At 48.6% G+C, this 17,237-nt stretch overlaps 1 protein-coding gene across 1 annotated transcript in view; it reads left to right on the forward strand.

The window, feature by feature from the left end:
- The window catches only part of Rftn1 (raftlin, lipid raft linker 1), a 188,229-nt gene extending 173,846 nt beyond the window's left edge, over positions 1-14,383 (forward strand). Inside the window, exons 8-10 of the mRNA XM_051204191.1 lie at positions 6,279-6,382; positions 8,798-8,879; positions 13,193-14,383. Of these exons, the coding sequence (XP_051060148.1) occupies positions 6,279-6,382; positions 8,798-8,879; positions 13,193-13,504 (498 nt within the window). The 3' untranslated portion in view covers positions 13,505-14,383. The remainder of the gene's footprint in view (positions 1-6,278; positions 6,383-8,797; positions 8,880-13,192) is intronic.
- Positions 14,384-17,237: the final 2,854 nt, after the last annotated feature.

Raw genomic sequence — 17,237 nt, forward strand, 5'->3', positions numbered from 1 at the left:
TGCTTTTTAGTCTGAAGAGGACAGGATGTCTGGCTGGACTTGAACTCATCAGGCCAGTCTATCAGCAGAGGGGCCTACTTGCCAGAGAAAAACCTGCCAGGCCTTTCCATTGGGCTGCCAGGCTTTGTCTCAGGTGAGGAAGAAGCCATTTTGAAAGTTCACCATCTCGGGTTTACCCTACCTCCCGCTGCTGATTGCCTGTGTGGCAATCTGTTTAGCTCCTAGCTTCTCATTTCTCATCTCAGAGGTCACCCTAACTGCTGTTAGGGGTTTAGGGGAGTAGATCACTCTTCCAAACTGGCAAAAGCAGGTAATGGAGCAGTTACAGTGCCTGAGAGGAGGCTCGGTCGCCTAACAGATGGCAACGTTCCAGAGCATAAGGCGGCTTTGGTGGCAGCATGCATCCTGGAAGTGTGCCGTGCTGGTGAGGTGAGGCTATTGGCAACATTACAGTTCCTACTGAGAGCATCCTTAAGAAAGCTGTTGAAGCAGTTCTGCCCTTAGAGGAAGTGAACAGCTCTGGGTCACTGGAGATATGAATTATGTTAGCCCCTTTTGATAGTAGACGGTGTTGGAGGAGAACTCTTAAGTCTCCCTTAGAAGCTAGTGGTAAAACTAAACAAATTGTCAAAATTAAACAAAACAAAGCACCTAAAATAAAAAAGAACACACCACACCTCGGGGGGCCTGGTGTTACCTTCTTAGTCTCCCTAAGAACGGATGTGGGCTTGGTAGGACTGGGACATTTGATGAATACCCCTGTTTGGGTTCATGGCTGTGTGGTTACATTAACCAAGATGGTGGTGAAGTCACGTAATATTTGCTCTTTCCGGGATGTCATTTCCAGGTGGTAAACCTCATGGTTGCATTTTGCTCATGGTGAGCTCAGCTACATGGTAAAGTGAGCTCCTCTCCCATAGCATGGGTGCTCATGGGACCCCCACATCTCACATACTAAATATGAACAGTCACATCTACCCTGGGATAAGGGTCGGGTGACCTTTGCTCCCTCCTTTTGTGAGGGAACATCTGTACTCAGTCCACCAGATGTCATGATATAAGCAGCCAAGGTGGGTCTTATGAAGATGGCAGTTGTTTGGCTTAGAGGATAGTGCTATGTAAATGCCATCTCAATAAAAGAACTCTAAATCCAAACTGCATAATGTACTAAATTAACGTGCCCAGGCAACCCTTCTAGAAAACACAAGACAGTCCTTTATCTGAACATGGAACCAGCAATCATTACAATGTTTGAGCTTTGGGTAGGTGTATGTAGCAGATACAGAGTAAAACATGTAAAATACCTCTAGAAATCAACTAAGGAAGCCCCTCAGAACTATTATGTCAGAATCACTGGTTGATGATTTGTAGACAGAGAGCCTCTCCATGGATAAGCATCCCATTAGAACAGTAATCTATATTGAAAATAGTTTGTTCATTAGCTGTCCTTAAGGGCATTTTGTTCTCCTCTTCCTTGTTACAGAGAGAGGGGCCAACCAGGCCCAGGGCAGGCTAAGAAGGACATCATGAGACAAACATGATTGAGTCTGAAGTGGGAGGGCCAAGTCCCATCTCCAGAGTGAGCTTCTCAGAGCGCATAAACAGCACAGGGTAACCTGCCACCACCGTCTATCTGCAGGGCCCGCTCTGCTCCTGCTGCCATCGTCTATACGCAGGCTCACGGGACAGGTCAAAACCACAGAGTCTGGGGATTACGTTCAGAAGTTCAAGCTAATAAAACCAGACATGCAGAAATGAAGGAGCGAAGGAAGAACAAACATGAGTGGAATTAAGAGATAAAAAGGGCTTGCATGTAGAGAGCTTCTGATCCATTGAACATGGCAAGTTTAGGCCAGGGATTTTGGTTGTCCTGGGCATATTGAGGCCAGATATAGATCTGACTTGAGCCCTGATTTTTTTTTTCTGCAGAGGGCCCATTGCCCATGTTACAGGTCTAAACAGGCTGGGCTCATTCCTACAAAAAGTATCCTTCAGTTTGGAAATGTCACCAAAACCAAGTTCCCAGAAGTTTCCCAAGTGGGCTTCCTAGAGGGAACAATCCAGAAGAAGGGAAGACTGTGGTGTCTAGGGACACAAAGTTGAGTTCCCAGTGCATCACAGGTGTCTACATGGCCCTTGCCTGTGCAGTGTTGTGTGTGGGCTCCAGAAAAGGCAAAGATGCCCCCCCCACCTCGAGTGCAGGAGGTTGGCTTAGAGGCTAAGACAGAGACACAAAGTGTGGATCACCATTCTGCCAATAGAGTGAAGACAAAACTCTGCTCATCCATCTAGTGTTAGAAACCAGGGCTGAAGTCTCTGGGTCTCATACTGGCTACAGTTTAGGGGGATGGGGAATGGAGAAAGGGGCCTGGACACACTGGTTTCCAGTACCAAGTGTTAAGAACTCAATCAGGAGAGGGAGGTGAACAGCAGAAGCAAGCCTTGATTGGTCTGAGAGGACCACTTTGTGATGGAGATTTCCGGGGTCCCAGAATTCCACACGCATGAGCAGGGACCCGGTTTCTTGAAGTCTTGGGCCTGTTTTATGGCCCTGGTTTTGGGGTGTGGATTTCCTTAAAGACTGAGAGAGAAACGTGTTTCCTTGGAGTGTTTTTATTTCTTCCAGGCCCATTACATGAAACGTTTTTACAAAGCTATAATCAAACACACCGACTTTTGATTTATTTAAAACTATGTAATACAGAGATAAGGAAGAAAGAAGACACTGACACCTGGATTATAAGTTTTCTTACTGGATCAGTGTGTGGTCTCCCCTGCAGAGAGGATTTCAGGAATGCTAAGTCAGATGGATTTCTCAGTAAGCTGTACATTCCCCTGTCATAATCTTTGGAGGGTAGGATAAGGTTATGTTGGGTGTCTGTTTCTTCAGCTGATTTGCAACCGCTGGAGAAACTAATAGGAATCAAAGGGCAAAAGGTGGTAAATACAAATGAATTCCTTTAAGGCATGTTAAAAAAAAAAAAAAAAAAGCAAACAAAATCAAAACACGGGACATGATCCACTTTTTTTTTTTTTTTAAAGCTTCAGGTGTGATGAGAGATTAGGTACCCAGCATGGAGAGGAGAGTTAATTAAAGTTTTTGTTCTGGCTTACAGAAAGAAACGTCTTTTCATGTGATAAGGGGATGGCTTTTGTGTACCATGGGTGCTTTCTTCTCCTTCATAGGAGTGTCACAAAAAAAGCAGATCAAAGCAGCCCTCCCTGTCTGTTTCCAGCCGCCCTTCTCAGCTAACGGAGTTAAAAGTGCCTTCCACTTGCCTCGTGGGGCTCACCTGCCTTTAGAAATGACATCTTACTGCACTGCTAACAAGGAAAACAGCATCCATAGGTGCTTATGGGAAGCCATATTTAATAGGAATTAAATGGGAACCAGCCCAGAAGGTCCAAGCGTGGCGTGGCAGGCGCACCTCCCCCTCCGTCCGTATTTTATTTGTCGACTCTGATTGACAGCCGGGAATTAGCACTTGAGCTTGAACGTTCCAGGCTCTGTAGATTTACTGTATATCCCCTGTCCCTTTTGGCCATTATGATTCAGCTCCCCATGGCTGACATTTCCTACCTTCGCTGGGCCGGGAGGGCATGTTTGGGAGAATTCCTGCTGTTTTTCTCTTGAAGAGAGTGACAAAGTGAAATAAGATGGAATGAGATAGGAGACAGAAGTGTCCCTGGTGAGACCTGTCTGAGCTGGCAGGTCAGGCTGCAGGCAGGGGTTGGTCATTGTCGTGCAGTTCTGGGCTCCTGCAGAGAAAACCCTGGCCTGGCCACAGCCACCAATGAAAAGACTGCATTTAGCAGCGCAGGGCTTTGTGAAGGCGCCAAAGCTTGACATGGTTGCTATAGTTACTGTCTGATTGTGGTAGCTTGTCACAGCGCTTGATAAAGTGGGAAGGTTATCCATGATGGGTCCAAGTAATCAGAACCTTGCAAAGCTTGAGTGTGTGGGTTTAAATTGTTTTTTTTTTTTTTCCCGTCTTTAAGCTGGGAGTGCAAGGGGGTGCGGTTAGAGAATCTTAGGACCACAGCCACAGGGCTTTTCTTTCAGACGGGGAAGCTCACACTAGTCTGAAAGGAAGGTGGGTGTCCGGGTGTCTTGAGGCCCAACAGGAATGAGGGTCAGGCTGCCGGCTTGCTGAGCCACGGCTGGTTGACTGCAGCTTTGAGAGGGGCCGTGGAGACCCTCTTCTGACTGTCCTGTAAATGATTAGGTCGTTCCTTTTTGGTTGGTCCCTTGCCTTTTAGGCTTCCTTTCCTGACTTCCCATTCTTCCTTTGTCCCTTGCCCCTACCTGCATTTCCCTGGGGTACAGAGAGAGACTCTTGGAAAGTCATCTGCTTTCCTCTCATGTGGACGAGAAAACAAGTAAAACTGACAACAGCTGGCGGGTCGGGACTCTAACCGTATAGACACCTTTTCTTTCTTCAGACGCGCCCTGAGCCTTTGTCCACGTGACAGTCTCATGCCCATTGACAAAGGGACTCCGGTGGCTCTTTGTAAATTCTGATGTGCTCCCAGAAACCCTAGCTCAGCAGGGCTAAGGCTAGAAACCTACATGTCCCCAGTTCCCACTGAGGACTGTGCCACAGGTGGCTGACCAATAGCATGGGCCCAGACTTTACCGTTTAGAACGCAGGGGCGGATTAGTTAGCAGGGACTCGGGTGACTTGGTAGCCAGGGTGGGACTTGTGCCCAATTCTAGGACCCTTCAGAGTGGATTATCTCCTCAGCCTTTCTCCCCGTTCCCTAACCCAAGGCAGCCAGATCCACCAACAGGACTCCCTAAACTGCCCGATAGGGAGGCCTTGTCATGCCCTCCTCTGTCTAGACTACATATCTCCAAGTGAAGCCCCACACTGCAATTGTGTACCTGGCCGGGCCTGCTTTGACCAGGGCCAGGGCTCCTTCCTTTGCTATTGACACTCAAAGTTACTGTGGCATACTAGCAGGCCAGTGCACACTTTGCTTGCATGTGTGTTGGCTGCTGTGAACTCCAGAGGCAGGGATGAGCCTCAGTGCACACAGCTCCCAAGTAACGGGGAATGGATCTAAGTGGGTCCTGTGATTCAAAACCACAGCCCCCATCCTAAAGGGATAAGGGATTCCCGTTGGAGCCACTTTGAGTGACCATGGCCTCGGAATACAGGTTTAGGTTATCCCAAATTCCAGGTTTGAACACAGACATAGTCTTACAGTTTTACAAAACAAAGAAAGTCGTAAGTCAGGGCAAGCTGGTGGGAACACTAGAGAGGGTGCACAGCAGATGACGGAGCTAGTCTGTTGGCCCAAGATGCTATCTGATGATGTCCTTAGCTTTGGGGGTGGTGGACACTAGAGGTCTACTAACTTAATAGATGGCAGAAGGTTTCTATCTATTTATCACAAGATAGTTCAGACATAGTGATGGGCAAGGAATGGATGTTCCAGAGGGCTAGAGTGAACCTAAGATAAGGTTAGGCTCTAGATCTGTAACATCCCTGCCTCTCTACAGTACTGGCATTCTAATCGGCCAGTCAGCCTCTGCAGACACAGCTTCCTTTCGGAGTTTTGTTTACGCTACTGAGATTGGAGGAGCCTGGATAGATGTCATTTTCCTAAGCCACTCAATTGAGATGGGGAGTCCAGTATATATCCAGGGCAGGTCTGAGGGCCACACTCTCATTCTTGGTGAGGAGCCCAGACTCCGAAGCAAGGCCTGTGAGGTTAAGATGTCCCTATGATGATTCCCTGTGACTTTGCTTTATGCTAGATTTACCTCCCAGTGCCAGAGAAGCTGGACTTTCAAACTGTAAAACAAATATTTGTCCTCTGGTCCTAATTAGAAACAAATCACAACCAGAATTCATTTACCCCTGAGTGACAGGGCTTAGAACCCAGTAAGGCTGCTGTGTGTGTAGCGGTGGTACCTGGATACAAATGAGGTGATCGTTTATCAAATGTAATCTAACTCCCCAGGACACCAGAGCATCTCTGCTAGCATATGCTAGGTATGGGGCTCGGGGGAAGGCAACGGCCTCTTCAATGAGACTCGCTGGAGACTATTTGTCAAGACAAGAATAAAACAAAATTAACGAATTCATCTTGGCCCCGTATTCCTTACCGACTGTATAGCCCAAGTTGGCCCAGGAAGAAACTGTTTGGCCCCACATTCTCAAGTCAAAGCTCATGTCCTCGGAGCCCCCTCCTCTGCTTTGTTTGGTTGGATCCATGGGAAGAGTGAGTCCAGTGGTGGCAACAATGCTCATGGTGGCCTTTCCCCGCAGGGTGCAGAGGTGCAAACAGACTACATACCCCTGCTGAACTCCCTGGCGGCCTATGGATGGCAGCTCACCTGCGTGCTGCCAACTCCCATACTCAAGACTACCAGGTAACACGAATGGTAACTATGGTGATTGCTGTCACTGCTCCTGAGAAGTGGATACTCTCTTTAGTGCTGCATCAGGCCTGTGGGCTGGCACTGAACTCTCTTGGCTTCCAGGGTCAGGGTTGCCCTGGGGGACTGAAATTAGCCACCTGGGCTGGCAGGACCCTGTACCAGCAGACATAAAAGCAGTTCAATGCCTACTCTGGGCTCTGGGCTCAGGAGTACTACGTGTATAGAACCTCAATTAAGAGGGGTGGGGGGTTGGGAAGAGAAAAGGAGAATGGAGGAAGGGGGAGGAGTCTGAGACACTGAGCTAGAGAGACCTGTGAGGTAGATCTCTGGCTTTGAGATAGGATCCACTCTGTCCCAGGCGGGCGTTGAACCAGCACCCCTCCAGCCTTAGCCTCCTGGATGATAAACATGTGCCACCGTACCAGCTGATTTATTAATATTCTTATTTTAAATTCATTTTTAGCCAAGGAAAGTGTGCCCTGGAATGATAAGGGATTTTTCCCAATAGCACGCCGCTGTGAGGCAGATATCCAGACCTGAGTCTTGGGCCTTACTTGTGGCATTCTCTACAAGTTCAGATTCATGGACACTTTCCCCTTGTCCTTGAGCCTCCCATCTATCTTTTGGGTCCTCCTAACCTTCCGTGAGGGCTATAATCATAGTCGCAATTTCATGGGTGAAAAGTGAAACTCAGAAAGGTCTGTTGTGGGCCCGAGGCCCGGTGGGCAGTAGGGAGGGGTAACAGGTCCTAAAGCCTCAGTATGTACTGACAGGCCCCTGTCCAGCAGCTGGCTGCCTTCCTGTTGACCTACATTGATTCCCCTCTCTCATCTCCCTACCCAGTGGTCCTTAGGGTTCTGCCTTTACTGAACTCACTGTGCATTTCACACTGCAGGGAAACAGCAGCCGGCAAGACGATGGCCTGGGCTGGTTGACATTGGGAAAATGACCATGATAGCCCATGGCCTTCCTGGTCCCCTCTTCTGGCTCCTTTGGGTCCTCAGAATCCCTGCCTGTCTGTGGCAACATTTGGGTTTGCCCACTGGGAACCTTGTACTCTTTCCCAGACCAGAGCATCTTCAGCCATGGGCTAATACAGCAGAGCAGAAAACATCCCAAAGCTGCCACTTGCTGCCTTGGTCATCCTAGCAAAGGCCTGCAGCTTCTCTGAGTCCATTCCTAGTTACTTTCCAGAGGATATAACCATGATGGCAATGAGATTAGACAGGAAGACCCAGTCCTGTGAGAGATGTGACCCCGGGTGCACAGAGCTGTCTGTCTCAGGGATGCAAACCTACCGCCCTTCCTCTCCTTAAACATCTCAACATTGGTGGATCTCAGCTCCTGGGACTGAGCAGGCCTATCTGACCCTGAGGGTCTGAGGGCACTTATGAGCTGAGCTGAACTTTTGGTCGGTCAAAGTGCTTGTGGGCTGCCTTGAAGCAGGATGCTCATTCTAAAATGAGCCCTAAGGAGTGAAATCACCAGCCTAGACTCTGGCAAACTGAGTTCAAGGCCAGCCTGGTCTACAGAGCAAGTTCCAGAACAGCCAAGGCTACACACACACACACACACACACACACACACACACACACACACACACACACACCACTCTGAAAAAAAATGGAAAAAAATATTAAGAAGATTAAACAAGGGGATGGAGGGATTGTTCAGTGGTTAAAAGCACTGTCTGTTCTTCCAGAGGACCCAGGTTCAATTCCCAGCACTCACATGACAGCTCACAATTGTCTATAACTCCATTCCAGGGATCTGACACCCTCACCCAGACAAGCATTCAGGCAAAAGAAATAAAATAAAATAAAATAAGGTGAACTAAGGGTAGAGGTGGAGAGAACCATCATCACCTTTAATACTTCTGTCAAGGGTACAGCATGGTGCCCTGCCTTCTGTGACTCACAGCATACGAGCTCTCATCTCATTCCATCAGTGTGGGTCAGACTTGATTGGCATTGCCATCTCACAGCTAGCCTGACGTCAGCATGCCTGTAGGAGCCTGTAGGAATTCTTCCTCTGCCTTCCTCACTGCGCACCGGAGGGCTAAGCATCACCCATCTTTATTTTCTGCCCAGCCATCCCATAAGTACCAAAGGCAGAGCTGTACATCCCTCTGTTCCTACTGGGACTCCTTTAGAGCTAGTGTATCCTCACTTAGCCAAGGCACCAGCTGCCACTGTCCATCAAGGGTAGGGGAATTAGTATCTAGGGATAACTGGGCAGCGTTGGTTGGTGCCTGAGGCAGCCTTTGGCTTGGGATGGGAAAGCAGAGAAGGGAGCTCCCTGGTTTGTCGGCAGCCTTCCTTCACTTAAAGGAAGTTCAGGATTGCACCTGCGGGTGAGACTGTGTCTCCCAGGAACCCCTGCTCATCCTCTGCTCTTGCATTGTAGGGAAGGGAGTGTGTCCACCAAGCAAATCGTGTTCCTTCAGAGACCATGTCTACCTCAGAAAATCAAGAAGAGGGAATCCAAGGTAAGAGACATGAGATTTCTCTACCCTACCCTTTGTGTTCCCTGGTTTTCTGTCTGAGCATCCAGCTGGGCCTCTCCCATTTCCAACGGCTCTTGGGACCCACTAAAGACACAGGTTCATATTGGCTCAGAGTAGGGGGATGCTGGGATGGGCCATTGAGGAGCTGGTCCTCAGTCATCTGACTATCAGGGCAGATGACAGAGACTTCTGGTCACCAGCCTATGCTAGAGAACCCCACAAGGCTCACATTGGGACACAAAGCCAGCTGTAGTGACCTGAACTCATGCCCTTCCTGATCTCAAACACGCTGGCTGGAGCTCTGGCCTGCCTGCTAGGCCCCTTAGGACATTGGAGCTTGCCGGTCCTGGCCTGGTGTGCTAGTGTATGTCTAGCATGAGGACATGGGAACAGCAAGGTAAGTGTGAGGCCAGCGTCTGCTATGTGGGAGGCCTTCCCACAAAACTTAGACCAGAAGTTTCCTGATCTTGCCAGAGGAACTGCCAGCCTCTTCTTGCTCGGACCTGAGCCAGAGGTCTATGACTAGCAGTTGGTGATGCAGACAGATGCCAGCATAGCCTGTGGTAGTTTGACCCCAAGGCAGTCTGTGCTGGAGGGTGGCCAGGCTCTGTGTGTCCTCTGAAACAGCCTGGCATCTGCTTTTGCATGTGACCCAGATCCTCCGCCCGCCATCTTGGATGTGGGGCTTCTCCTGTATGCTTCAGGTGGGGTCTACAATGTCCTCCAAAGGTTCATGTGCTGATGGCTCAGGCTGCCTGGTGGTACTGTTATGAGATGCAATTAAACATTTACAGCTGGGAAAGTGGAAGGAAGCTAGGCCATGGAGGGTATGCTCTTGAAGTGAATATTGGAGCAGCCTCTGCCCCTCTCTCTTGGTTTGCATGTTATCATGGGTCTCCAGCGCCCACCCCCTAACATCCCACCACAGGTCCAAAGTAATGGAACCAACAGACTACAAACCAAGTTCTCTGGAACTGTCAACCAAGCTAGACCTTCCTTTCTTTTAGGTTGACTTTCTTTTAAAGTTCTTTATGTGTTTTTGTTCCACGTGTGTGTGGCTATGCCTGCACGTCTCACTTGTGTCTATGGAGGCCAAAAGGAATCGGATCCCTTGGATCGGTTACAGGAGGTTGTGAGCTGCTTGGTGTGGGCTCTGGGAATTAAACCTGGCTCCTCTAGCCAGAACACCGTCTCGCTCTCCAGACTCCTTTAGCTGAGCTTCTTATTATAGGGAACGAACATGGATTATATGCTGTGGGTGTGCTACTAGCTTCTCAGGAGGACCCAGCAGTTGAATGAGTCTACCAAAGCCCCAGTTAGTGTCACCTGGACCACCATGCTCCACTCTGATGGACACAGCCACACCCATTTATCTCTGCACAATTGGCCCTCCCCCCCTCCCACACACTCATTGTCCCTGGTGTTCTTTGGACCCAGAGTCCCAGGTAGGAGCATCTAGCCACTGAACAGATTGGAGTAGCCCCTCACCAGCCAACAAACCCTGTGGGTTGCCCATTCATTGAAGGAATGCCACAGTGGCAAGGACAAGAAGCCAGATGGTCTGGAGGGCGAAGGAAGGCCACTCTCCGGGGTCTGAGATAATAATGTGACAGGCGACAACAGAGGTGAACCAGACAGCAGCTGCCAGTCACCATTAACCACCAGGAGCAGTCAGCCACCACCTGGAAGATAGATGGCCATAGACTGATATCGGGTAGTACGGAGTCTCAGGCTCTCAGGATGTCACCATATTTTCTCATAATTGATGTCAGGGATCCTTCAAATAGGATCTCTTTCCTTCTTATTTTTTTTTTAATTTATTTTCAAGACAGTGTTTTCTCTGTGTAGCCCTGGCTGTCCTGGAACTCACTCTGTAGACCAGGCTGGCCCCGAACTCAGGATCCACCTGCCTCTTCTTCCCAAGTGTTGGGATTAAAGACTTGCACCATCACCATCAGGCCAAAGCATCATTCACTGCCATTAAGCCTTAGCTGGTAAATAGGTGTAAGGGTCCATCTGACCTGACCGGTTCATCCAGACCTCTGAAAGCCTGGAAGCCAAGCGAGGCACTTAGGCTAGAGCTGAGCCAAAGTGTGGCTGCCCTTACCCTCTAGAACAAGGTTCTTTTTTGTTTGCCTCTTTGTTTTGCCCTTTGTTTTTCCCAGAAAGAAAGGCTGGGAAGGTGGCGGAAGAAACTAGGTTGAACTCTGGCACTGTAGTTTCCAAGCTGTGTGATTTGGGACAAGTTACCCAACTTCTCTAAACTTCTTTGTGTTACAATGTAAAATAGCACTGATAATGCTTATGGTTCACGTCTCCCTGAGTCCACAAGTGAGACCATAAACATCATCAGTGGTATTTTACATTGCCTGCCTTGTAATCTGTAAGCTCCCATCGTTTTCAGGTTCAACAAAACATGGCCTTCTGCAGCAACACTGTGGCCAGGCTTTCCCAAAGGCTGGACATTGTCTGGTGTATTTAGCAGAGGCAGATGCCGAGAAAGTCTGGGCCCATGGTAGAAAGCGGCACATCTCAAGGCTGGCAGAGCTGTCCTTGGCAGGTCACTGTGTATCCACAGGAGACACTACTCACATTAGCTGCCATGTATGGGTCGAGGGGCAACTGTGAGAGAAGAGGAACATCACAGCCCTAAGAGCTTGCTCAGGAAATGACAGCCATTTAGCGCCAGATCCAGGACGCAGGCTCAGCAGCCCAGAAGTGCAGGCAAGCCTCTTAGCTGAGCCAATCCCACTGCAGAAGTACAGCTTCCTCTGACTTCTCGCAACAGCTGACAGCTCCAAAGATAAAATGCATCTTACAAAAGCATGGGAAATGTCAGAAGGTTCTGTTTGGGAATGTCCATTCGCTTGGGGCTCCAACCAGAGAAACATGGTGTCCCGATGGTCAGAGGGGATGCTCAGGACATTCTAAAAGCGGAGGGCTGTGGGTTTTCGTTTTCCTGTTCTTGGTCCAGTTAGTAGAACTGTTTGGGAAGGATTAGGAGGTGTGGCCTTGTTGGAGGAGGCGTGTCATTGGAATGGGCTTTGAGGTTTACGGAGCCCATGCCTCGCCTCTCTGCCTAATGCTTGTGGACCTCAGCTCCTGCTGCAGTGGCTGCCTGCTGTTACCACGCTGCCCACTGTGATGCTCTGACCCTCTGAAACGGTGAGCCCCCAAATTAAAACCAAACTAAACGCTTTTTCTTTGTAAGTTGACCTAGCCATGGTGTCTCACCCCATCCCAACAATAGAAAAGTAAGGCAGCTTAGCCTCCGGCATAGTGGGGTGACACACACTTCTCCTAGCTCATTTTAATACTTAAGCGTATATCTGGCAATAACCAGTGTGCTGCAACTGAAATGGATGGAAGGAGGAGACTAGTAAGAACTTAAAAGCCAAACCCGCCGTATGTCTCTAGGCTCACAAAAGGGGCTGAGAAATCTGGCCAGTGAGTGTCCCAGCTGGGCCTTTCTCAGCGATCCCCTTCCAGAGCGACCGCAAGAGCAAAGCTTTTGCCACCCTGTCACTGGGTACATGGCCCTGGGTCTCTGAGCCTCTATTGAGTTCCTTTCACGTGAGCAAATCTTAGCTGCAGTACCGCTTGTGAAGCGGGCTGGAGGGTGGACCTGGGTGGAGGAGGCTCTCAGGGACAGCACCCTGTAGGATGGGCCAGAAGGAGAAGCTCGGCTGGGCTGCGTCTCAGGCTCCAGGGGACTGCAAGCAGGCTAGGTTTTCACAGTTGGAAGAGTTGGGTTGCGGTGGGCGCCACACATGAGTCATAGGTTTGTGGGTTTGTCTGAGCATCTTCGTGAGCTTGTAAGGGAGGGCTGACAGCAACCATCACCCATGAGTCCTGCAGGAAAATCTAGAGTCTGCAGCACAGCGCCCCAGCCATGTGCCCCTGGCTAACTCACGTAAGCTGGGGAAAGAATTGCACGCTGAGTACTCACTGGTCCACAGCCCACTCACTATGGGGCTGGATAACTGTAGGCCTGAGGTCTAGAGAGGGCAGCTTCCCGTTGTCTGCTTTAAACCTCCAAGCAATGCCACTTCAGGAGCACTTGCCTCCTTTGCCATGGGGCCCGTAACACCGTTCTCCATTCCCAGCTCCCCAAAATTAGAATGTGTACATGGAAGGTGTCAAACAGGCGCTGGAGGTGGAGAGATGGTTTGGATTAGGTCCTGGCTTGCTGGTGTCCAGGAATCTTGGAACTGCCGGGTTTGGACAGGAGACGTGAAAGAGATGAGCTGACTCCCGGTGACCGCTTGTTCATCTGCATCCTCTCTGCTTTCCAGTTCCAGTGGCGATTCTCCCGGGAAGAGACACGCGGCAGGCAGACGAGGAAATCCAAAGGTAAACGCAGTGCCAGAGACAAGCAGCAAGCAGAAGAGAATGAGAAGAATCTAGAAGAGCAGTTTCCCAAGGCTGGAGATGTGGGGAACTGTGTGCTGGGGACACAGCAGAGGGGCAGGGAGAAAAGGCAGAGCTTGGGGGCTGTGCAGAATGGTCCTGCTGGCCACAGCAGGGACTCGGTGGTCCCCAGCCACTCTAACCCCAGAGGGGAAGATGAGCTTGCTTCAGGGCCTGCTCCAGCAGAGGCAAATTGATTTGTGCTAGGCCTGCAGTGGGATGGCAAACCTTGGGAAGCTTGCTAGCAGCTGGTTTGTTCTGTGTTATCCTTTGGCTTGACCCATCGTTAGCTCAACAGGCCCTGTAAGGGCTGGTCTCTGGCAGTGTTCTCTTCTGAGCATCCTCTGGAAAGCTGTCTTAATGATCACTTATGTTAGAGTGCAAGGTTGGGCTGTTCCTTCTAGACCTCAGGGCTGGAGGTCTGGTCCCTCCGCTTCCCCAAGGGAGGGCATGGACCATGCAGTGCCTGTACTTCCCTACAGGGCTCCAGGGAACATCTGGGTCAACTTCTAGGACATCCTTCGCTACAAACCAAGGGTTTTCACTCACCCCTACATGCACCTGAGCCCTGCAGCTCTGCAGGCCGCCCTCCACCACCCAAAACCCTGCAGCTCTGCGGCCTGTCCTCCACCTGAACCCCGCAGGAGACCCTGATGCTTTGGAAGTTGACAATGGTGGGTGGGGAGGGGAGGTACCCAAGCCCTCTGCCTTTCTCAGAGTAGTTCTATAGATACTGGTGATCTGGAAACAGGGAATTATCTGTGCTCCTGCTCTTGCAGGGTGTTCAAGAAAGTATTCTGTGTTAATATTAATGCCAAAAATGTTTTTAAATTTTGTATCCGACACATCTCTGTCATTTAGGGCAGTTGGTAATTGGGTGCCCTTGTGTGCTATTTTTTGTCATTGACTGAGTTGTATATGGTGCCTGTCACTTTTTTACTGTCCATAAAGTGTTGTTAAGGCTTTAAGTAGATGCATCTGGCAAACCTTGGAGAGAGAACGCCATTGTCTCGATGGAAATGGCCTGTCTCTTTCTTGTTCAGTTACTTAAAGCAATAAATCATCCGAGTTCTGTGTGTGGTGAGAAGTATTTGCCTTGTCACAACAGAGATCCTGGTATAGGAGGACTCTGCCCCTGGTGCCCTGGGACGATCAAGTTTTCTGCCTCCTGGCAGTGTGGTCGACTGTGGCAAACAAAGCTCACTGGGCTTTCAAGCTTTTGCTTAAAAAAGAAGTGGAAAGTGAATTCAGAGGCCACCAGGTGAGCAAAAGGGCACAGGTTAGCTGTAATCAAATGCCTGTAACGCCAACATTGATTCGGAGGTGTGCTTTCTAAGTAAGTTATTTAATGAGAAAAATCTTTTTCATTTTCAAGTTTATTAAAAATAAAACTTGCAAAGCCTCGTGCAGCCATTTTTTTTTTTTTTAATTTTATGTGTTTGGGTGTTTCGCCTGTGTGTGCGTCTGGGTACCAATTGCATATCTGAAACCTGCTAAGGCCAGAAAAGGGTGTCAGATCCCTGGAACTGGACCTACAGATGGTTGGGAGCCTCCCCAGCTGGAGGGCTTTGGCCACTCAGCTTTGGGTAGATGTTTCAATGAGTAACATTTGTGTCTTATTTATTGTGGGGGTGGATTTTTGAATTCTTTGGGGAAGTTGTTCCAGGTTCAGACTGTCTTCTTTTCTTCTCCCTTGTACTGTATTGTGGACATTTTCAAATTACCTGTATTTCTGAAAAATGCATTTGACCATTGTGGTTTTCAGATATGGATCTACTTCAAAGAACAGCATCTTTGACGAGGGCTGAGGGCTGCCCTTACTTGTGAGTCTGAGAATGCACATTCAGAATGCAGTTAGGAATTATGCTGGCCTAGTAAAGTAGAGTGGTAGGTTCTCCTCCAAGATCCATGGTCTCAGTAGCTATCAGGGTTCCCAGCATCAGGCACGATTTCCCTCCTGCTGAGCGGACCTTAAGTCTGGTTAGAAGGCTGTGGGTTACCACCAAGATGAATGCCACTATTGTACCTTTCAGGAGGACCTTATAGGGCTGGTCATTGTTGTGGTTCATACGTGTCACAACTGGGTAGGATTATTGATTGTCCCTCCTCACTTGACAGTTTACACAGCACCTTCTGATAGTATTAAGGCTAATCCTTGGAGATGAGGCTTTGGGTCTTATCCCATAAAAAAGGTATGAGTCCCATCTCCAAAGGGCATGGTCTCTTCAGCAGCAGAGACTTACCTTCAACACCTGGGAAGCAACCAATGGCAATAGCAATAGCTGATACTATTTTGTGAGTCTCCTGGACTCCCCTGACCAAGAACTTGAAAAGGTGTCTTTTCATGTTTGGTACTTGCATGTTGTTAGATTGTCTATGGCTCCTTGTGGGGAGCATTGTCATCCTAAGTGACCAAAATTCATTAAAAATTCTTATGCACTAACTGTGTCAACATGCAAATAAATCCATATCTATCCCCATGCACAAAACTCAAGTCCATATGGATCAAAGACCTCAACATAAAACCAACCACACTGAACCCATAGAAGAAAAAGTGGGAAATAGCCTTGACCGCATAGGCACAGGAAACCACATCCTAAATAGACCACCAGTAGCACAGACACTGAGAGCAACAATCAATACATGGGACCTCCTGAAACTGAGAAACTTCTGTAAAGCAAAGGCCATGGTCAATAAGACAAAATAGCAGCCTACAGAATGGGAAAAGATCTTTACCAACCCCCCCCCAAATGGGTAGAGGTCTAAACAAAGAACTCTTCAACATAGGAATCTCAAATGGCACAAAGACACTTAAGGAAATGCTCAACATCCTTAGTCAACAGGGAAATGCAAATCAATATCACTCTGAGATACCATCTTACACCTGTCAGAGTGGCCAAAATCAAAAACTCTGATAACATCTTATGCTGGAGAGGATGTGGAATAAGGGGAACACTTCTCCATTGCTGGTGGGAACGCAAACTTGTACAGCAACTTTGGAAGTCAGTATGGCTGTTTCACAGAAAATTAGGAGTTAATCTACCTCAAGACTCAGCAATACCACTTTTGGGCATATACCCAAAGGAAGCACACTCACACCACAAGGACATTTGCTCAGCTATGGTCATTGAGATAGCCAGAACCTGGAATCAACCTAGATGCCCCTCAACTGAAGAATGGATAAAGAAAATGTAGTACATTTACATATCAGAGTGTGTTTCAGCATTAAGAAACAATGACACCTTGAAATTTGCAGGCAAATGGACAGAACTAGAAAAAGCTCTCTTGAGTGAGGTAACCCAGACCCAGAAAGCCAAATATAATGCATACTCACTCATAAGTGGATACTAGACTTAAAGCAAAGGACAACCAGCCTATAGGCCACAACCCTAGAGAGCCTAGGTAACAAAAAGGGCCCTAAAAGAGACACATGGATCCACCTAGGAAAGGAAAAAAGACAAGATTTCCTGAGTAAATTGGGAGCATATGGGTTGGGGTAGGAGGGAGGGTGGAATAGGAGAGGAGGAGAGGAAAATGTATAGTTCAATAAAAGTAAATTTAAAAATACTTATGCAAATAAGCTTATGTGCATTGTATGTAATTTTAGTTAAACAGAAAATATGATTCCTTTTGACTTTTAGAAACCATCCCGAGAGCATTCTTCCCTCCTCCTTCTCTCTCCTTCTGTATAGACCTTCCTCCCTCATTCCTAATTAAAGTGCCCTCATTTCCCCACTCCCCCGTATCACTGTCTCCTTCTCTATCACCACACACACACACACACACACACACACACACACACACACACCAGTAGACACACACACACACCACAGTAGACACACACACACATACAGACACACACACACACCAATAGACACACACACACCACAGTAGACACACACACACCACAGTACACACACACCACAGTAC

This window comes from Phodopus roborovskii, unplaced genomic scaffold (assembly GCF_943737965.1).
Source record: "Phodopus roborovskii unplaced genomic scaffold, PHOROB, whole genome shotgun sequence".
In the NCBI taxonomy this organism is placed as follows: domain Eukaryota; kingdom Metazoa; phylum Chordata; class Mammalia; order Rodentia; family Cricetidae; genus Phodopus; species Phodopus roborovskii.